Here is a 22,923-nt window from a genome sequence, read left to right on the forward strand (position 1 = left end):
CTCAGTGCTTCTCCGTCACACACGAGATCCGGTCTTGCATATGGCGATGGAAAAGACACCCTCCTGGACCTGACCACGTGCTCACCAGTGGGTCCACAAGGCCATAACCTAAAGTCTGAAGTCCTTCATCTTCCAATGATGGAAGTGGCTGGAGCTGATTGCGTACTTTTAGTCCACAGACCCTGGATGACAGCTGACATGAAGGAAAGCATGGCTTCTCTTCCCAACGTGAGAGAGGTAGGAGGAAAGAGATTTGGTAACGAACTGTTGATGTTTTGCAGAGAATTCCGACCGACCACCCATGAACTTCGCTGCCTAATCATGACCAAGATGGGTACAGATTGGAACAAGGCTTCCAAAGAGTGGCCGGAAGCTGACCAGCGAGCGACTACACCAGACTGGAGTGCGGCTGGCAATGGTGAGTATAGAAATACAATCACTGCTCTCTGTGCTTGTCTGGACAGTGCTTTTCCCTTGAACACAGACATGACTAAGATCAGTATGTGTAAGCAAGAAGATGGTGAAGTGGTGTCAGCGTTTCTCGCCCATCTCACCGCCGCACATGAGAAAAAAACACAGTGGCCTGACCAGGCCCATGACCCTGGCTGCAGTGGAGGGCACTCCTGAGCCTCACCAAGATCGAGCAGTATGCTGTGCATGCAGAAAGTCTGATGAAAGGAAAGGAGAAGACAAAATCAACACAAAGAGACCAAGACCTACACAGCGCCACTCTCACTCTTCTCCAGACTGCTCAGCCTGGACCTAGAGGAAGAGGTCGAGGCAGGGGCCGAGACAGGACAACCTGGAGTGACTCGTCCTGAATAAAAGGCGCAACCTGCTACAACTGCAATCAGAAGGGACACATTGCTCGAGATTGTCTCCACAGTAGCAGCCAGAGGCCCGGTGAGGAGTACAGCAAAGCAGACTGATGGGCGGACTCCGTGAACGGGCCCCACACAGAGAACAGGGGAAGTAACACACACACACACCTGATGATACACATACACAGGAGCATTCACATAATGTTAAACACATTAGTAGCAGCACCTACATGCAAGAACAAGACTACACAGAAACGGCCGATACACCAGTCCAGATAGATACACCTGAAGTTGCATTAAGTTTGTTAAAATACACAACTATTCCCTTCTCCAAACTCCCTTGTATGCCCCTCACTGTGTGTGGGCATGTGTTAACCTTTTTAGTAGACTCTGGAGCAGGACACTCAGTGATACAACATGGGGTACTTCCAGTAGACCCACCACTCAGTTCATTCTATTCAGACGATGGGCATCTCAGGATGACCTGTAACTGAAACTTTCTCAGTCAACTTCCCGTGTGAAAGCGAGGGAGGAATAGTTACGTCCCACTCATTTCTCATCTCACATACATGTCCAGTAAATTTGTTAGCACGTGATTTAATGTGTAAATTAGGAGTAAATCTCGCATCCACTCCAGATGGACTAACTATTGAAGTAAGTGAAATATGCAGTGTGCAGTATGGGTTTGGAAGCCCTCTGTATGTGTATGTCTGGCGGCTCTGCTCAGATCAACTCGCACAAACTCCCAAACACCTTGTACAGCTCGCACACTTGAACACCTCATCAGTTGACACAGATTATATGAAAGAGGAAGATTTGCATTGTACAGCACATGTTCACCAAGGGCAAGATGTAGAGTTTGAAAAGACTTGGTTTGCAGACCCCCACACACGTGAAAGATTGACCCTCAAAACTACATATTGGTCTAAACATTATTGCACTGTGCAGGTCCATTTTACTCTTTGTCCAAACAGCTGCATCAATGTTCATCGCAGTGTTCTCAAACATATGTGGCCTCGTGTCAGAGGACTCTGAGGTTGACTGCTGCCAACATGATCTCTTTGACATTGTTAATTCTATACCCCATGTCTCATTAGCAAAACCGCGAGCCGCCCACTGGAAAGACGTGGGGAAGTGGGTCAGGAAGTGTGCAGCCAATGGCAATGAGTGGTCCCAAACAGAGGACCCTAGTGTGTTGTTTTGCCAAAAGCTTGGGGTCTACAAACAAAGTCATGCTATGTTAAGCGTAGGGTAATATTAGTCACTGATGACCAGGGTCCTGGGGACCCCGGCCATAGTGGCCTGTTTGTCTCTGTTTCCACAGGCATAACTCCAGCAGAGGTGCACCCCAAATTGGCAGGAGTTCCAAATTCCGTTGGGGCGAAGGGTAAACATGATGTGGGCCTAATAAAGAATGCTGAACCAGTGGTGATCACCCCAAAATCAGATTTCAGGCCTAGACAGACCCAGTACCCACTCAAACCAGAAGCAATCACAGGTATAAGACCGGTCTTTGATTCGTTGCTGAAGGCAGATGTAATTGTCCCTTGCTAGGACTCTCCAGTGCGCACTCCTATTTTTTCCAGTTAAGAAGGCAAGAAAACCGTCCGAGCCCGATGAGTGGAGGTTTGTCCAAGATCTGCAAGCAGTCAATGCTGTGGCTGTCCCGCACGCGCCTGACGTCCCTAAAGAGCGCTCTGCAGACCACACCCACGCTGGGACTGCCTGACCCCAATAAACCATTTTGTTCAAAGTGTAGATGAAAAGAAGGGTTTTATGACCTCTGTTCTTTTGCAGAAACACGGGGATAGATTGAAGATTTCTGGCCCCATCAAATATTATGGGCAGAACATCTGCAGCTGCAATAGATTCTAAAACTAGCTCCCTTATTGCCTCTGCAATATACTTTGAGAACCTGAAAAATATCAAATTTTACAACAGGCATGAATCAGTGTTCTCATGGACCCATTGTAAATCTATAAAATTCAAATTAATTCCAAGCTTTTCCAAAAATTGTCCTGTAACAACAAATAATTCAGAACTTGTGTTTGGTAAGTTTGATAAATGTGATATTGTATTATTTTAATTATTAAATTACACATTTTTGAATACCATTGGAGTCTCTTTTTTTTAATATTACCAAGCAACATTCATGACTCATTATTGAAAACATATTTACAATTTTGAGAGTAACAATACATACAGAGATCACAAAATTTCCAAAACTAACCTGGAACAGGCTTTGTCACTCGTAGCTCAGAAGCCGCAAATCAGAGCCATTCTTAACCTGGAGTTCAAGAAGACATGGGAAAGAAGCAAATGGCATTTCAAAGTGCATAACAAAGTATGTAGTATTAAACATTTCTTTAAGGATTTCATTATTTTTTTCCGGCCATTTTGCTAACAATAGCATCAATTGGCCCCTGTTGTCCCCATTCAGCACAGGCAGCAGCATTTGCAGCCATAAGCTGTCTAGATGAATCCCAATGACTCTGAAGACATCCTTTTCTAACAGTTTTGCAACCGGATATAAAGACAGATGAACCACCTCCATACTGAGTGTAATACTTGCAGATCATCCCATCTTCGTCAGTGTAGGCGAGTCCCCTGAATTCCTTGAGCCAACTTTGTTGAAACTGTCTCTCTTGTTAGCTTCATAGCTCATTTTATTTTCAGAATGGCTTTTCCGTTCTTTTCCTTGTTCTTGTTTCCAGTTATCAGACTGGTTTTAAAGTTCAAACTAAAAGCTGAACAGAGTCTGCTGCTTCGGCTTCTTTGCTGCCATCTTGTATAGCGCAGACTAAGTACAGTTGAAGTTCTGATTGGTCAAAAATAATCGTTGAAATATTCAGCAATGACCAGTCATTTCCGAGAGATACCGTTTTTACAATAGCTGTACTGACATCAGATTTACCTCACTACCCTCTGCTTGGGGGACAAGCAAACTTTGTTCGCATACTGAAGCCAAGCGGAGATGTCCGGCATCTGTTGCTGTTGTCTGAAAAAAAAAACTACAGCTAAAAAAGCTTTACTACCAGATTACTTGGATAATCTTAGTCAGAAAGAAGCAAATGATAGATATACGCGGAAATTAGAGTTTATTAGCGGTTCTGATACATACAAAATTCTTCAAAACAACTGGAGTGACGGTGCAGATTTGTGGCCTAGTGTTAGCTACATGTTGGACTATACTCTTCCCCCCCCCAAAGAGTCCTGACACAGCCTGCCTTTTATGGCTGAGGACTACAGTTGACTTGCTAACTTTAGGACTGCAGTTGTCATGAACAGTTTTGCACTCAAGTTTTCATCAACGAAACTGACTTCATGTTAAAACTTAATATTATATAGTCATGCTGTCTGTTGTTGCCCAAATGAGGATGGGTTCCCTTTTGAGTCTGGGTCCTCTTGAGGTTTCTTTCTCATGTCGTCTGAGGGAGTTTTTCCTTGCCACCATCACCACAGGCTTGCTCATTGGGGATAGATTAGGGATAAAATTAGCTCATGTTTTAAGTCGTTCAAATTCTGTAAAGCTGCTTTGCGACAATGTTTATTGTTAAAAGCGCTATACAAATAAACTTGACGGAAGAAGAGTTAAAAAAAAATACAAACGCAAGAAAACCTTTGTGTAAAGACTTTCCCAACATTAGCTTTTGGGGACAGTGCTGCAAAAGCCAAAGTATTTACTCTCTAAGGACTCCGACCTGAACTGTGGGCTAGATGGTATTACTGCCCCTCCAGGTCTCAACAACTCCATGGACATAATTACACAGCTATTTGCACTATCATTTATACAGTGATTATTGTTAAAATAATATATGAAGTGTTATTTGTAAAATAATATCTTGCTCTAGACTTTCAAACAATGTTGTAAGATTTTATTTAAATTTTATCTAATAGTGGATGGTACAATAATTATAAACGCTAACAGAATCAGCACATTCCAGTTGTAGCTATAGTCATAACAGTAACTATAAATCACCCTTGTAATAATAATAATAATAATAATAATTTCAATAAACAGTTAATGTTCAGCTCCCTCTTCATTTATTCTCCATTCAAAAGGCACAACTGAGTCACACAGGTTGATCAGTGTGTAACGGACAATAATTGCATCCAAAATAGTTTTTCCTGCTTTAGTCGATTTATCTCCATTTCACGTGTGCAGCTGTTGTAAAGTTCAGTGTGTTTGTGTAGAACTCTCCCAAACTGTAGGTTCATTCCTACACTGACTCCATGGAGACATTTTGCACAGGACTGTGCTCCTCTGATAACAGAAACAAAGCTCCAGCTCTCTCTGCTCTTAACCTGTACTGTTCTTTCAGGATTTATCGCACATGTTGCTCTTTGTTGAGTTTTTTTTTTTAATGCCTGAGTTGTTTGCAACCAATCTGGGTTTTCTGTGTCGAAAAAGGAAGCGGCTTCACCTGTAAGAAAATCAAACACTTTCACAAAGTAGCTAACTCGAATGCAAGCAGAAAAAAACCCGAAACGAGATTCTTAAGCAAACTCTTCCATCCTCACTTCCGGCTTTCTGTTTTTGTAAAATACATTTTAAATACAATCATGAATTTCTCTGGAGTTTTCAGACTCCGCGATGGGAGTGGAGTGGTAAGATGGCGACCAGCTGGCTTCAGTCTGACGAGCTCAGTGGCGTGTGTATATTGTATATCCTCCAACATGGCGGCGGTCAATGACGCTAGCAGTTTGTCACGTGGCTGCAAAAGAAGAATCTTCACAGACAAGAATAATTCACCCACAAACAAATCTCCGAAATTATCACACTGAAACAGGACACGATCAATGCCCGCAAAGTGCTATTGAAGCAAGCACCAACGATTATCATTCAAATTACCATCACAAATACCCAGTTTTTCATAAACGTCCTTTCCGTACTCGATTTAGAATGTTACAAAAAAAATTGACACCCTCCCAACCACGTAACATTAGCCTATCTGACCTGGGGGCTGACACATTTATTACGGATAAACCAAAACGATTACAATGTTCCCTGGATATAGAACTGGACCGAGAAGATTTCAAAATCTTAACGTGTAAGCAACAACAATAAAACAGAGGTTGTTTTATTCATTTAGGGCTTATTAGGCTACTTTCATTAATTGCGCTTTTCATACAGGCCTATCATTTTTAACTTGAGCAAGGGAATTGTTTGAAGAGTATCCAGTCTAAGCGAAAGTTTAATGTTTTGCAACAGACTAACCTCAAAACACCCCATTTATAGCCCATTCGTTACATTAAACTCTATCTAGCTGGCAATTTCACATGCCGTCGTATCTACACAGGATGATTTCCAACAAAATAAGGTTTAATTAACAAGAGGCAGCATTCCACGGGCTTTCAGCTAACCGGAGTCCAGCTCAGCGCAGCTCAGCAAGCGTGCCTAAAACATTTGGATATGATTGCGGGCCAATGTGCTATTCTTTGCTTCATTGAGATATATGCAACACAGTGTTATTAAACCGATATGTTTATGAAATAATTCAATGCCCTGTGCATTTCAGTGTTCACTCAGTGTACCCTGCTATCCCCTACTTTATAATTATGAATGGCGCGTCGCGCGTGCTGGGGTTACATTACGGGGCTGGGAAAAAGTTATCTGTGTCTTACCTGGCTCAGCTGCCCCACTGCCTTCACCACCTGCTGCATCATCTGAATCTTTTCTAAAATATCTATGCAGTGAGCCCCTGAGGCTCTTGGCTTCTTCAACTTTTTTTCTCTTTTCTTTTCTTTGCTCCTGACTTGTGCATGTTGGCAAACGGGCTCGTACGCTTATTGTCGAAGCGTTATGATGGAATAGTGCCGTGTTATTTGGCGCCTTAATCAAAGACCAAACCATTTCTGCATTAGGGGTGGCAGGTGGGTTCTTGAATCTATTTTCGAGGACAATAAAGGCAAAAGAACCAGAAATCATTCATTGAATGCAAATATAGCACATTTTTCTCCCCCAAATCAACACATTTTGAAATGAAACAGAATGATTAATGGCATCTTCATGAGGGACCAGTTCTGGGCCCCCCCTCATGCCTGGGCCCGGGACAAAATACCCGGTTGTCCCCCCCTGTCAACGGCCCTGCAAATAACTTTCGCGTTTCACATGACAATACAGAACACCAGTTTAAATAGTATCCCTGCACAAGTACTTTAATTCCAAACAAACTAAAAAAAAAAAGTGTTGTGAAAAATAATGCATCCTCATAATTTGTAGTTCTTACAAATTCAAACACACTTAGGTTTTTATGTTTTATATTTAAAACAGCCGTGTTAGCGCAAGTACTAGTTATTTGAGATTAGCACATTCGGCAATGCCTAGTGAAAGCACAAAACATAACTAGTGGAAAGACAGCCATGCTTTTACAAAACGCACAACACAATCATCGTAATTCAGGTAAAAACTAACTTTAAGCAATAAAAATAGTGACTTACATGTGTCCTGTAAAGTAACATCCCTCCTAAACAGACTCCAGGATCAAATACGGTGCTCCTTCAGCCGCTGAAATGGAGAAACATACCTGGACTTGTTCTTCTGTCACTGCCAAAGAAACAAACAAACCCCACAGTGTTACCAGATACTGCTGACGTTTTCCGGTCCAAAATATGTTCAAAAACCGCCCAAAATGTAAAATATACTTTATGCCTATCTTGTAAAGTAAAAATATGCAGGTAAAGACCAGTATACTATTTGTAAATCAAACAACTAAATGGCAACATGAGCCCGTCAGTGCTGGAGGTGAAAAATCTGCTGTCTGGTACTCGGCTCAGTATGGCTGAATCAGATTATAACTTTGCAATCATCTGCTGTGTTCTGAATCCTACATGCACCAGTAGGTGACGCACACACATAATATTATGTAGGCTATGTTAGGCTACGATGCATATCTAACATCTGCATTGCTGAGGTTATTTATTTTTTTATTTGTCTTTTATTTATTTATCCTGTTTGTTTTATTAATTTTATAGGCCTAGTTATTCTGCTTAATTTATTTTTGTCTACATCCATGTATTTTCTTCATCTGTTATCCTGATTTTTGTGGATTTGTTAGATTGTACCTGTTTTATATACTTCAATTAAAAAAAAAAGTTAGGCTATGATGCATGGCTGAATGTAACATGAGAAGAGAAAATGGAGAATGGATTATGTCATTCTTATTTACTAGTTTATGAGTTCAGTTTCTGCACGACATTACACACATTCATATTAGTCTTACAGTTACATCGACTTTTTATTTGTTCAAATAATACTTAATGAGATTAATGTTTATTGTTAATGATTAATTTAGGCCAATGATAAAAACCCGCCGAACTAACGTCAAACCCGCTGAATTTTTGTCAGCCAGCCCAACAGTGGCGGTTCTAGACCAAAATTACTAGGGGGGCCGAGGTGGGGCCAGTGTTTTTTCAGGGGGGCACATATAAGGAAAAAACATGGCAATATTTAAGCGTTCAAAATGTTTTGTTTAGTTTATTTAAAACCAAAACAAAATACATTGAGCATAAATACAATGAGATAAACATTCTGTCTCAATAGCCTAAACATAAAATAAATTGTGCTCAATAAATCTTAAAACCATGTTTCTCTTTTTTGTAAAATAAGATTTCTATTTTTGCATACAATGAACCTTTTATCTGTCCAATGACACTTTTTAAATTCACAGCATGAATGAATTTTCTTTTTCACAGCATGAGACTTGAATGTACAATCACTATCTTTATCGAAATCACACCGTCATCTCACTCTTTATGTACAGCAGGGGGGAAAATAGAAAGAAAAAATAAATTCACATACAGTGGTCTCAGAATCACCCTATAGCATTCACAGCAGGCTGAAACACTACAACAACAAGATTCTGCGATTGTGACTCCTTGAGAAACGTCTACAAATGCATCAAGGTTCAAAGCCTTGGACCTTCTGGATTCAATGCTGAGCACACCAAGATTGCTTAGACGCTCCTCACTAATGGTGGATCGGAGGTAGGTCTTCACCAGTTTCAAAGTGGAGAAACTCCGCTCACAAGAGGCAGATCTCACTGGGAGTGCCACAGCTATTTTGCATAGTCTAAAGAGCTCAAAAAATACTTCTTTATATGGCTCAGTGAAACGTGTCAACGCTACTGTATCTGATGGCTTTTCAATCAAAAAACTTCGGACGTGACAGCTGTTATCTCTCACGTCTGAAGTTTACAATTCGCACTGCTGCTGGTCTTTCTGCTGCAGGTAACAGTGTGCGTGTAGCGCTTTAAGGAGTCCGTGTAGAACACTCCGTCATGTCAGTTCCGATCTTCGAGCCAGCGCACGTCGAAATTAATAAATCTTATTATCTGTTCAGCACAGGGGCCACAACAGGGGCCAGGAGCAATTTTACAGGGGCACTGGCCCCCCTCTGGCCCCCGTTTAAAACCGCCTATGCAGCCCAAGCCTTTTTGCCCGCAAAGTAGAATTCGAAACCGCCCAACACTGAAACCCCACCCAAAACAATATCTCACCCCCCTCCCGGGCAAGGTTTAAAAAAAAAAAAAGTGCATGAATATAATGTGAACGACCCCCTTCTCGCCAAGCGGAAATCATCGTTACGCTGCGGGGGCGGGGTCTGCTATCTCTGATTGCCTTGCTGTTTACGGTTGGCTTTTCCGGCGCATGCGCACTTAGTGATGGGCAAGGAACGTTACGAGCGCGCTAACATGGCTGTGTAAATACAAAACATAAACCTAAGGGTGTTTGGATTTGTGAGAACTGTAAATCATGAGGATGCATTATTTTTCAAAACACTGTAGTTTGTTTGGAATTTAAATACTTGTGCACGGATACCATTACACCGGTGTTCTGTATTGTAGTAATGTGAAAAGCGAAAGGTGTTTGTGATGGGAATGGGAATAATCGTTGATGCTTGCTTCAGTAGCACTTTGTGAGCATCGATTGTATCCTGTTCGATATGGGTGAATTGTTCAAGTATAAGTGAATGAGTAGAGTTGAATATTTATGGTCAATAATGAATAAGTTTGAAGAAACAATCCATTTGAAAATGGTATTTATTCACTAGAAAATCCACATGCAACAGCTCAGCGCAGATGTAGTTTAAAATCACAAATATCCCATTCACACAGGCTTTGTTCTCAACCCTGAACAAACATTTCACAATATGGAATTCAGACATGCTATCATACTAAATGAAGTCACATATGTAATACAAGTTGTACCTAACATGGTCTTCGATCATGGAAATTATATATATATATATATATATATATCTCCCGTACACACCCCCTGCATGGAATGGGTACGAATTAAATGAAAAGTCTGATATTGAAGTGAGGCACCCATGGCTGTAGCACTTTGCTCCCTTTGGTGAACCGAAGCTTTCAGCCAAGTCTTTCTTCATCCAGAGGAAGTGGAAAATATTTCTCTTTACATCCCTTGGCTTACGCTGTCTGTTCGCACAATGAATCGCACAACACCTGGTTGGCATGATACAGTCCGCGTGCAGTCTGCTACCACTTCTTATTTTGCCGACCATGGCTCAGTACCGCCCTCGATGACGCAGTGTGACGTCATCGAGAGCGCTCGTATTTAGAATGTATTGATTTGAATTTTAAAAAATAATAATTATAGACTGTATCCAGTTTCAGCCGTGCAGAGCGACATACACACTTGCGTTGAACACCAAGGATCATATACTTTTGGCAAGGTTTGCTTTTTAAACGTACTTTATTAGGATTATAGATGTGCTATATATTTTAAATGATTAGATTAGATTAGATTAGATTAGATTAGATTAGATTAGATTAGATTAGATTAGATTAGATAGAACTTTATTGATCCCTTTGGGAGGGTTCCTTCAGGGAAATTAAAATTCCAGCAGCATCATTACAGGATAAACAGAGAATAGAAAAGAGAATTTCTAGATAAATTAATTTAAGTATTTACATATACAAATATAAAAAAGAATAAGAAATGGGAAAATAAAAAAAAAGTCCAGCAGTAGAGGTATTACACATTATTTTGCACATTTATATTGCACATTGTCCCGTATTGCTTTTTGTCAGGCTAGGCTAGGCTGCTCCATCCCGTCCTCTGTCCTCCTGTTACCCCCCTCTCCCCCAGAGAGGAGTTGTACAGTACAGTACAACTCAGTACAGTTGTACAGGAGTTGTTAATAGTGTTTCTATGAATGTCAGAATGTATTGAGATGACTGTAGGTGTACACTGAACATCACTGTGCATCGTTGCCTGAATATCCCACAATAGTAATGGGACATCTGTAAAGTGAACCTGAACCTGCCTGCCAGTTCATTCAGCGTCCACCATAATCAGGGAAATGTTACACCAGTCAGTCCCTGACTATGGTGGACGCTGAATGAACTGGCAGACGGGTTCAGGTTCACTTTTTGGGTTTTTAATTGTTCAGCCACAGCTCAAACACACACACTTTTCAGCGGTTTTTAACTAAAACTTGTTGGCATGGCATGATTTCAGCCTGGAGAAGATGAAGGACTCTCTGCTCCTGTCCCCCTTTTATCCACTCCCCGTCACTGCACACAAACGCATAGACACAATACATTAATCTACAGCTGCTTCCACTTGGTCACTCACCTTCCCTGGCTTCGCTCTCCATTCACAAGCAGGCCCTTGACCAAGGCCCCGCTGCCACAGTTCTGTTTTGTAGTTATTCTTGAGTTTATGAAGTTAAACTGGTTGTGAACTGACTTTATCACACAAATGGAAATCTTTTCTTAGTCCCAATATGTGCTACGTCATCAAAAAATTACTCTTCATTTGGGTATGACTGTCAAAACTGAAGCCTACACAATATTTTTGGATGCGGCCCTAGTTTATATTAGTTTGATGAGTTTTGATTAATTTGATTTGTGAATCAATCGTTTGATTAATGACCCATTTAAATTGGTGATTAAAAGAACTGAAACAGTAAACTAAGTCAAAATGTTCACGTGTTTAACAGAAAGAGGGTTCTGGGTTCAAACCTGATGGCTGACTGGGGTCTTTCTAAACCAGACCGGAGCCTTTCTTCTTATGATTTACAGATTATAAACTTTTATCCTTGTAAAACCTTAAACTTAATATTTTAAAATCATTGACAAGAAAACACTGGAATACTTTTAGCATATTTAGCAGGCTCTGACAAGCTAACATCAAAGTTAATTCGTGAACCTTCGTCTTCTAGTTATTATTATAATATTTAGCATATAGGATATACTGTAGCTTATAGATCCTTGCAATATTTCATGATGAAATGTTGATAACACAGGCAGCACAGTGGTGTAGTGGTTAACACTGTCGCCTCACAGCAAGAAGGTTCTGGGTTCAAGCCCAGCAGCCAACGAGGGCCTTTCTGTGTGGAGGTTGCATGTTGTCCCCATGTCTGCGTGGGTTTCTTCCGGGGGCTCCATTTTCCCCCACAGTCCAAAGACATGCAGATTAGGTTAATTGGTGGCTCTAAATTGACCATAGGTGTGAATGTGAGTGTGAACGGTTGTTTGTCTCTACCCGTATGTGTCAGCCCTGCGATGATCTGGTGATTTGTCCAGGGTGTACCCCACCTCTCGCCCATAGTCAGCCGGGATAGGCTCCAGCTTGCCTGCGACCCTGCAAAGGATAAGTAGCTATGGATAATGGATGGATGGATGTAGATAACATGCGGGCCTATAGACCCTTTTCAGTCACGTGACCTTCGTAAACGCGACCGCCATTTTGGACATGTAGTGGACTTCGGCTCGAATTGGTTTGAATGCAAGGAAGGCGACAAACATAAAAGAAAAAGGAGCGAGATGAAGAAAACTGTATTTACTAGTTTATTGTAATTATGATCTGGCAGCTATTTACACCGGATCCAGTGTAAATAGATGCCGGAGCCAACATCCGAGCTTGCCGGAGCACGGTCCGGCCGGCCGCGAGCTAGCGCGCTCCGGAACCTCGGACGTTGGCTCCGGCAGCTATTTACACTGGATCCGGTGTAAATAGCTGCCAGATCATAATTACAGTAAACTAGAATGGAATGTTAACAGCAATGTAATGCCTTTTCTGGCTAATTTTATTCGTCTTACCTCCAACAAAGTGGTCACTACACAAGCGTTGGTATGCCGCTATCCATCTTCTCCGTCGGTCAGCATCTACCGGGATCCGATAAAATGATAACCCTTGCCTTGTTTGTTGATGGTTACTACATCCAGGTGCACAACAATATAGTGGCATGATGGAAGTCTTGCTGAAAATAAACACTTTCTTTGCTGCCGTTCCTCAATGTTGGCTGTGGTAAACTACTGGTAGTACATGTCCAAAATGGCGGCCGCGTTTGTCGTGACGTCACGTGAAAAGGGTCCATAGAGTCTGAATGAGAGCAAACTGCACACTGTTGATCATGATGATGATGATGATGATTGGTAACCATAGTAACTGATCAGCATACTGATGAGAGTGACATCTGCTAGTAAGACCTGGGATTGTCAGGTGCATTGTGAGATGCACTTCTGTGTTTGTTACTGAGATATCTGGGAAACATTAAGAGTGAATCACCAATTAGGGCAGTCAGCTATAAGGGAAGCCTTCGAATGGACTGAAGTGTATATGTCCTCTGGCTGAAATTTGGGTTCATGCAGCCGAACTTTCAGTTTGAATTCTCTTATTTAAATAATATGATCTCTAATTGGTCAACCCTGCGATAACCTGGCGATTTGTCCAGGGTGTACCCCGCGTCTCACCCATAGTCAGCTGGGATAGGCTCCAGCTTGCCTGTGACCCTAAAGAACAGGATAAGCAGCTACAGATAATGGATGGATGGATCTCTAATTGGTCAAATTGTAGGGACACCTTATACTGAGAATGAATGATTCTGTCTATTGTAGATCATCAAGCTACTTCACACCAGCAGGCGATCTGAATCTGGACATTCTGCTCAAGCTTACAAATACTGCAGGACTATCGCTATGGCTGTAGCCACCTTCCTCAGGACTATCATAGCTATCCTCAAGAGCTGTCTTATCTGGGTAAATAAGATGGTCAATATTTGTGAAAAGATTTCAGGCTTTTTAAACACAAACAACTGTCTCCAACACTAATTTACTTTTAAAAAAAGCCAAGAGTTTAATCTTAAAGTTTGCTCAATGCTACAAAATGTCTACAAACCTTTCAATTTTTAAAGTAGTTCATACTTTTGTTGTTGTCTCAAGATTTTTATTTGACAATCCACATTTTTAGTATTTGTCGTTCATACAAAAATATCCATTATTAACTTGTTTGAAACTTCTTGCTTTGAAGGTGAAACATCTTCTTGGAGATTATATTACCCCAGAGCAGCAGGAGGTGTGGGATGTGGACGGTCAGTCACAGGGTACCCTGGCAGTGGAAATCTCCACTCACCATCTTACTGCCATGGAGCTGCCGGATGAGATGTGTGACGTGGACCCAGAGTCAGATGACATGCTGATGTCTCAAAATCCCACCACCTATGGGAATATTCTGGATCTCCAGCCTGAAGAGTGGGATGTAGACTGCGAGGTGATAAACTATATTAAATAATGTAGAAAAATTCTTTGTAAAGTTGATTTTGGATTTTTTGGACACAAAATTTCTCAGCATACAGAATACATCCAAGATTTGTCATATTTTGTTAATAATATAATAAACCACAATAATCTTCACATTTATAAGGATATGATATAATATTTAACTTTCAGGTCCAAGAGATGCCCAGTTTCCATCTATCTTGTCTAGAATTCCTCACTGAACCAGAAGGTATGTTATAATCCATTATTTACAACAATATTCAAAAATTCAAATTCATCTACCAAAATCAGTAAAGCTGGCATTTCTGACATACTGGCTGAGTCCACAACACCACTCTCAAAGTAGCTGACATTTTTCAGGGCTTATTTTGGTAACTTGACGAGATGATGCTGAAATACTCACTATAGCAGCCCAGTCAGTGTCAATAATAGAAAGTGGCTGTTGAAAAAAAATTAATATAAAAGATGGAAACATCGGGAAGTTAATGGTGTGGTCCATTCTGATATGATGAAGCAGAAAGAAAAACATTTACTGCAAAGGCTCCTAAACGCTAGACGGCCTTTTGATTTAATAAAATCATTGAAATTTAGTTCCCTCTGAAATTTGGTCATTGTGATATATGTTTATTTCTGTAATATCTCAAAAAAAAAACAACAAGAAAAACAAAAACAGACCATTCTGTAGCTGGGAAGTTATTTAATTTGAGGGGATTCCCAAGCAAATAACGTGCATGAAATCGCTCGCTTCGTGCAGTCAAGCAGACAGAGGAAGTCCGTGTGCACATGTGCAGGTTTACTTTCTTCTTCTTCTTCTTGGTTTTATGGCAGCTGGCTTCCACAGTGTTGCATTCCTGTCATCTTCAGGTTTACCTTGACAGTGCACTGACAGTTACACCATTCTGTCATTAAACGAACAGCTGATCAGACCGAGGTGCTCGCTGACTGCCGATATTTATTAGTTTGGTCCTGCGTTTCCTTTCCTTCGCGACATAACGTATTTTCTTCTTGCTTTCCGTTAGTCGGTCTTTCATGTTTCATTCGCACACTCACATCCGCCATTTTTCTCTCCTGTTTCAAATTTGTATCCCACAATGCCTTGCGCGAACAGGGAAAGCCCATCACGTGATGCATGATGCAGTATTTTGAATTGGGCAATGGTGAAGCAGGAAAAAATAGTGGAGAATTTAGGGCCACATGACTCTAAATTCATTAATTGTTCTATTACAAAAAAAAAAACTAATAAAATTGGAAGTCTGTGATCCAAATTCAGTAGCTTTCAGTCCACTAAACAAAAATAATCGGGTGTCAGGGAAAATTCTCTTTATGACCTACACTTGAAAAATCTGAAAGACAGACTTTTAACATACAAACCCATTTCTCTGAAAAGAAATCATGCTGAAGTTTTACAGAAATGACTTTAGGCAGCTCACCTGGTCTCTTTTGAGAAGACGTGGATTGATTTGCCCCCAGAACAGGAAGTGTCATTCTAAACCTACTTTAGCTTTTCATGATCAAATTCTGGGGTGTTCTGGTCTCTATCTATGGTAGATATGAAAACTGTTTCCTCCAAACTTTTCCTATAAGTAACACCTAGCTTTCTATATCCAAGGACAGAATAATAAGGTGTAATAAGGCCATCATGACATAATTATAGTTATTGTGCTGTTCTATCACTTGTAAAAACATATCTGCAATGAAATAATAATTTATTACTGGTCTTACCACAAAAGAGGACATTGAACATGATGCTATTTATTTATTTATTTACTTACTTACTTACTTACCTTTAGCACAGGGATTTCTTGCCCTGTACACCTTGGGAAACCTGCTGGGGCGTGGAGGCTATGGATCAGTTTATGAAGGTGTTCGTAAGAAGGATGGACAACAGGTAAATGGCAATACATATACTGCAAATTCGACTTATCAACACAAAAAGCATTATTGACGTTACTGTATTGTGTGCGATATGATCAATCTTCATTATCATGTGCTTCATTTTCATCATCATTGTCCTTATTTGTGCATGTGCACTTGCTTCAAGAAAGGGTATGATATAAATTTATGTCCATGACTTGAATCTATACCAAGCTTGGTATTTTCATTGCAGGGCTAACATTTTTTGTAGGTGTAGCCCTCTTTTCCCTCAGAGGGGTGTAATAAGTGTAACCTGGGTCCATGGGTTAGGTTCTCACTTGTTAAGCCTTTTAAGTAAACTATGAGACTTAACCACCCATACAATACACTTGATACGACAACATAAACTTGCTATGCTAACCAGTGAGTGGACACAGAGGCAGTATAAAAAGAGAGAGTATAATAAAGTGTATTATAACAAGACACAGTGTAACAATACCCCTTGCCTGGATACTCTACAAGACCTGAGCCAAAGAACTCTTATTAACAGTGAGAATATCAGTACAAATGTGTGAAATGTGTATTAAAAGGTGGCCTTACTAAAGGTTGTAAAACAATAGCCCTATGGCAATATAGTAAAATCGCCTATTTAAATATATAAAAAGGCAAAAAGATGCTGACTCAATAATAAAAGGCTGAACAGTATATAATAAAGTTATCCTGCTATTAGATGCTTTAAATGTATATCAAATGATTAAATATGATGAAAGACTATAATACAAATGGATTGAACAGCTATATGTTTGATCCGTATAGAAAAGACTCCCGTGTGAAAATTCAGACAGTGTAAACAAATATTTTAAAGTGTCAAAAACTAGTGATTCAAATATGGATAAACTCCCAGTGTCTAACTCTTTGCGACTGATATGAACCCAACAGGATGGATACAGCGCACACAATACAACACTCAGTACTATTAACCAGAATGCTTAAAATACTGCAGTGAAGTCACTCAAACTACACATAAATGTGATCACAGAAAAGCCGGCATTACACAAGGAAAAGAAAAGAAAAGCCCCCGTTGCAGGCCTGTTTAAAACTCCTGGCAAAATCGTTGACGATCCTCGCCAAAGCAGGTATCTTACTCACAGTTCGCGTGACAGTCACTCTGATGTCTCGCTCAGCAACATTTCAACTCACACGGTCAGTCAGTCAGTCAGTCAGTCAGTCAGTCAGAGCGCGCTCCCCCTTGATGATGCTCCCTCGATGGCTAACCTGAGGAACCTCGAGCCGCCTAGTAGCTCAAGGTGCTATCAGGCAACATATGTCCCACGTCAGCTGTCTGAGGAACCTCGAGCGTCCCGGTAGCTCGAGGCGCCATCAGACAACTCCTACGTAAGGTGAATAAACAATACTAATACTATACTATACTATACTATACTATACTATACTATACTATACTATACTATACTATACTATACTATACTACAATTACCACAGCAAGATGGATGGCTAGCAACTAGCTTGTTAACAGGCGCGAGCTGAACCCCAGTGTAGTGAAGGGTAGCTAGGCTACGAGCAACTGGTTAAAAGTAGCTAGGTCCGATTCTCTCTCTCGTGCAGATCCCGTTCTCTTCACGCGAATCCTCTCCCAGTCTGCCGTGTGTGTGCGTGCGTTACACCTCTCTCCCCACCAGATCCCACCCACTGTGTGCTCTGATAGGAGGACAGTGAAACTGACCATAAACTTGACCGATGATAATTATTTATTCCACCAGCTATAGAGTTAGGTCTGCCCACTTAGTGCTCTCACACAAACCATGTAAATAAAACAAAGTAACAATACTTAAAGGCCCGGTCACACAGCGCTTTACGGCTTTATCACGGCCAAAACCCGTCCAAAAGTGCTCTCCCGTGAAGCAGACGATGTTGTTCGTGTTGATGTCGAAGTTAAGACGTGTTACAGTCGATATACAGACGTGACAGGACGCAGGGGAAAATCGGAACGGCGTCGGACGTGGCAAAAAGTTTTGGACTGCTCAAAACTTTAGACCGCGGACAACCACGGCCGGCACACGTGGTAAAGACGTGCAACACAGGTGAAAAACACGTGATAATCAGTGTCCCGGCCGTTATTAAAACTTGGGGAGACGTGGTAAGACACGAAAGTTTGGCGGTCTATCACGGGCAGAGCACGGTCATCGGACGGGTGTTACGCGTTGGTATCACGGGATATAGCGTGTGTTTAGCGGCTTATCACTGAGAAATGGATTTTTCCGCGTACATAGCACTGTCTAAGCCCGTTAAACGACGTCTCAAACAAGTTCTAAATTCGATTGATCACTGTCTAATCACTTCTGCATCACTTCTGATTTGCGGCATGTAAATACCGTAATTTTCTGAGACCTCGGCACTTGCAGTCTAGATGTCAAGGGGTGAACATGAACCCTCAACGCTGTGATGTCCTCATCTTAATGCTCCAGCACCAACAGAACCAACTGATACAGGCTCAACATATCCTACCGCTTTTATATGCGCAGCAAGCCGCTCTTCCAACGACGCTGAGCCGCGGTTACCCGTGATTTGGCAGTGCTGCAGCAGTGAAACAGCCGCCGACGGCCATACCCCGTACAAAGCACGGCAAAGCCAAAATTGACCAAAAATTACCACTTACGACCACGTCCACCAGATTTTTGTATCTTTTTGTACGTGATATAGACGCGGAGTGCTGTGTGACCGGGCCTTAACGGTCAGTGGAAAATAACTAGCAGTGCTGTGTATGTGTGTAAAACAGCTAGCTAAGGGACTATAGCTATACCATGTATGTCTGCAGCTAACATAAACAATACATAAGGCAGTACCCAGTGTAAGCACCAGGGGTTATAAAATAACCCTGGGCTACATAGATATACTTTCCAAAACTAAAATCCTCCAGAAACATGGAATTCAAGTCACAAATTGAAATAGAAGTAACTGGAAGAATAGCAACAATATGAGACTCAATAAGGACAATCATTCTCATGGAAATATGGAAATGCTGGTACAGATTACATCTTTGTAAATGCAGTTACAATATTCCTGCAAAATTTACTGATATTATTATTCAGTTATTCTGCAAAAATCAAATTGATTAGTTAGTTAGCTACATTACACTAACTTATTCACATCTGTAAAATACAGGCCTAGGTGATCTCTCTGGGAGTGGTTTTGATGTATTACATGTTGCTTTATTTTTGCATGGTGAGGTTGACATTTACATGGAATTGCCCGGATGTGGAATGCAGAGAAACTACAAGTAACCAAATTAGGCTTAGCATCAAATTGTCAAAAAGGTAATGGATTGGTGGCTGAAGACTGGGTCAGTCAAAGGAAAAGCACAAGAAACATCTGGCAAGAACAAGGACAAAGTGCAAAGACATGATAATTCTTTGTTTGAGAAAACAAAGCGGCGCAATCGGATCAATGTGGCCCCCAATATGAGATTAAAACTGTCCAGTTTGGAGCCAGACATTGCTTCACTGATGTATCAGAATAAGCAGCACAATTGTTCCCATTAAGAGAATTTATTGTTCCCATTAATGAGTGAATTAACTATACTATTTGTAAAACTGTAATTTCATTTGTGTATAATTTGTGATATACTGTTGAAGTAGGCTGACTGTTCTTTGTTCAGGATCTTTAGGGGGTTAGGTGGTCTGCAATTTTTATTATTATTATTATTATTTTTTTAATGGATAAAGTGGTCCTTGGTCTGAAAAAGTTTGAGAAACACTGCTAGTTCTACGACTTTACAAAAGAAAAGTTGTCATTTAAGGCTGCCTTCCTATTTGCTTCTTCAAATTTGTTTATGCTGTGAATTAAACTGGACAAGCCTGACTACACTGAAAGTTTTCCAACACTATTTGTCAACTCCTAATGTGAAGGGTTGTTGTTTATAATAATTATGTTTTGTTTTTAGGTTGCAATTAAATATGTTCCCAAGGATCCCTCAGACGTGTACATCACCATTGTAAGTACTTATTTTACTTCTGTGATAGGAGCAACAAATTCCAGTTTACAATTACTAGATAGACCAAAACTATGTTTCCAGGATGTGTTCATTTACATGTGCCTGCTACTGTCAACAAAAACAATTCATCTTGTAGCCATGTTTCAGCATAACAATCCTAGATGCTAAATTAGCTGCTGTAGCTAACTACTTCCATAAGTCAGCAACCCCACCCCAATAGCACGGTGATGATTGCTCATAAAAGCATTAACCAGCTTTTAGGTTTGACTGATTTTATTTATTTTTTTATTTATTTTTTTTTTACAAAATTTGCCTTGTTACATATATCATACATTTCTGTTAATGTCAATGGATGTAAATGCTAATATACATGACCGTTAACTAGATTGCATAAAATCACAAACAGAAGCAGCAACATAGTCATTAAAAATTGATCAAGTAATATAATGTAAGCTAAAGGTAAGAGACATGTCTTACTGAATGGGACATGACCTGCCACATATTATGCACATTAGTAAAGAACTGCAGTTGAGTTGAACAGAAGCGAAACAGCAAAGTTATTCCTCTAAAAAATAATTCCTTGTTTTCATGCTTGTTCCATGTCAGTGATTATTACATCCGGATGTTGCACAAAGTGCAAATTTGCAAAAACCTTTATTGAAGCTCTAATATCAATTCCACTCAGTTGTGACAACCTGGAAAGCCTCTAAAAAAACAAGAGGGTATGCCATAGACACATCAGTCTTAGCTCAAAGCAGCATCTAAGTTTCACAGACTGCAGCTATGATTTTTCCGATTCAGATTTACAACCTAACATTCATAACGAATATCAAAAAAGGAGTGTGATTCTGGAGTCAGCATCAAGTTTTTTTTTCAATATCACTCCAACTATATCCTCCCATCTCCCATCATCATAGTTTACATTTCATTTTATTCTTAAAAGAGTTTCATTTCTTTAAAGATTTTAGTTGTATACCTGTAAACCCATGCTAACTATGTTTATTCTAATGTTAGCCTGGCGAGTCCTGCAAGCTCCATACAGAGGTGGCGTTAATGCAAATTGTATCAAAGCCACCTCACTGCAAGAATGTTCTGCAACTTCTGGATTTGTTTGACATGCCCAACTACCTCCTGTTGGTGCTGGAAAGACCCATCCACTGCATGGACGTTTATAATTTGTGCATGAGTCACAAAGGCATACTGGATGAACCACTGGCTAAAATCATCATGCTGCAGGTGATTCATCTTTTTTTTTTGGCCCACTAACGCTACCTCTTTAGAGACCCAGAGAATTAGTTATAGAGAGATTGCTAGGGTTATCAGATGCTTCACAAACTAACAAGGTCCCATACAGATGGAAAATACAAACTGACACACAAATGCAGATAATAATGGTAAAGAAATAGTGATATTAACCATAACAACCCACAACAGCGTAATTTGATTTTTGTTTGTGTGTGTAATTTAGATATGTGTGTGAGTGAATTGTTTTAATGAAGGTCTACTGAAGTATGGTATGGCTGTGACTATGCGATGCGGCTGTGAGGGTCCAGTCTTGTCACTGGTTGTTCTTGCTATCGTATAGTACATAGATATGGTGTCACTGATGTAAATAATTAGATAGAATTAAATCCACCATGTTTTTTTTTTATCCAGGCAGATAGTTTCTTTCTTCTTTGAGGGGTTTGAGTGAGCTTGATGGTATTCTTTGATTTCATGCTGCAGGTGGTTGAGGCTGCCCGTCACTGCTACAGTCTCAGAGTTTTCCATCGTGACATCAAGGCAGAAAACCTTCTTTTCAACACCGACACCATGGATGTCAAACTAATTGACTTTGGCTGCGGCGATTTGTGGCAGGACACACCCTACGAGGAATATGCAGGTTAATTGCACATCAAGGAGAAACAAATATGGCATAGAATTGAATGGATTGAATATCTAGTATATCTATTTTGCTGATGATCTGATTGCTGTTTTACTCAGGAACTCCACAATTCTGGCCTCCAGAATGGATTCAACAGGATGCGTATTATGCCGACTCTGCGACAGTCTGGGGTCTTGGCATACTCCTCTTTAGTCTTGTATGTGGAGAAATGCCCTTCCAAAATGAAGAGGAAATTGTTGATGGGAGCCTCCATTTCAAGCCTAGCTTGTCTCAAGGTGAGAAAATGCAGAAGCATCACATTGAGATATTATAAAAAGCTGTAAATCTGAGAGAAATGACACTGAAGTTGAAAACGGAAGTTAAAAAGTAGTGACTAAATTTAAGTCTCTGATCACATCACTGTCCACACAGCCTGTCACCATCTGATAAAGTGGTGCTTGGAACAGGACCCTACCAAATGGCCAAGCCTCACACAGATCAGCGAACACGAGTGGTTCACAGACGTCCTTCAAGAGCAGGTTCTAGACCAGGTTAGCCAGGCAAAACAGATCAAGCCTAATTAAAATTAACCAAGATAGTATATAATCCTGTTGTTTAGATCACATGATTTGTACCAGATCACAACTGAGTTCTTTAAAAATAAAGGCTTATGTTTTGTTATATTTACATGAAAGAACCATGAAATGAACATGAAATATAATGAGACATGACATTCTACAACGTTCTATTTTAATATTTCATTTAAATGGCTTTGTTTGTTTGTTTATTTCACAGATCCTGTAGCCTAGACATCATTGGAAAATGTCATGTGGATATGATAGACTG

The 22,923-nt window shown here is 40.5% G+C and overlaps 1 protein-coding gene across 1 annotated transcript; it reads left to right on the forward strand.

The window, feature by feature from the left end:
• The first annotated feature begins 13,771 nt into the window (after positions 1 to 13,771).
• Positions 13,772 to 22,661, forward strand: LOC132886240 (serine/threonine-protein kinase pim-1-like). Its single transcript, XM_060920800.1, has 7 exons — positions 13,772 to 13,831; positions 14,103 to 14,342; positions 20,163 to 20,213; positions 21,228 to 21,449; positions 21,939 to 22,095; positions 22,197 to 22,373; positions 22,510 to 22,661. Exons 1-7 carry the CDS (start codon positions 13,772 to 13,774, stop codon positions 22,659 to 22,661), a joined length of 1,059 nt encoding a protein of 352 aa, XP_060776783.1.
• The last annotated feature ends 262 nt before the right edge of the window (positions 22,662 to 22,923 follow it).

The sequence above is a fragment of the Neoarius graeffei genome, chromosome 5, assembly GCF_027579695.1.
Source record: "Neoarius graeffei isolate fNeoGra1 chromosome 5, fNeoGra1.pri, whole genome shotgun sequence".
NCBI classification, from domain to species: Eukaryota; Metazoa; Chordata; class Actinopteri; order Siluriformes; family Ariidae; genus Neoarius; species Neoarius graeffei.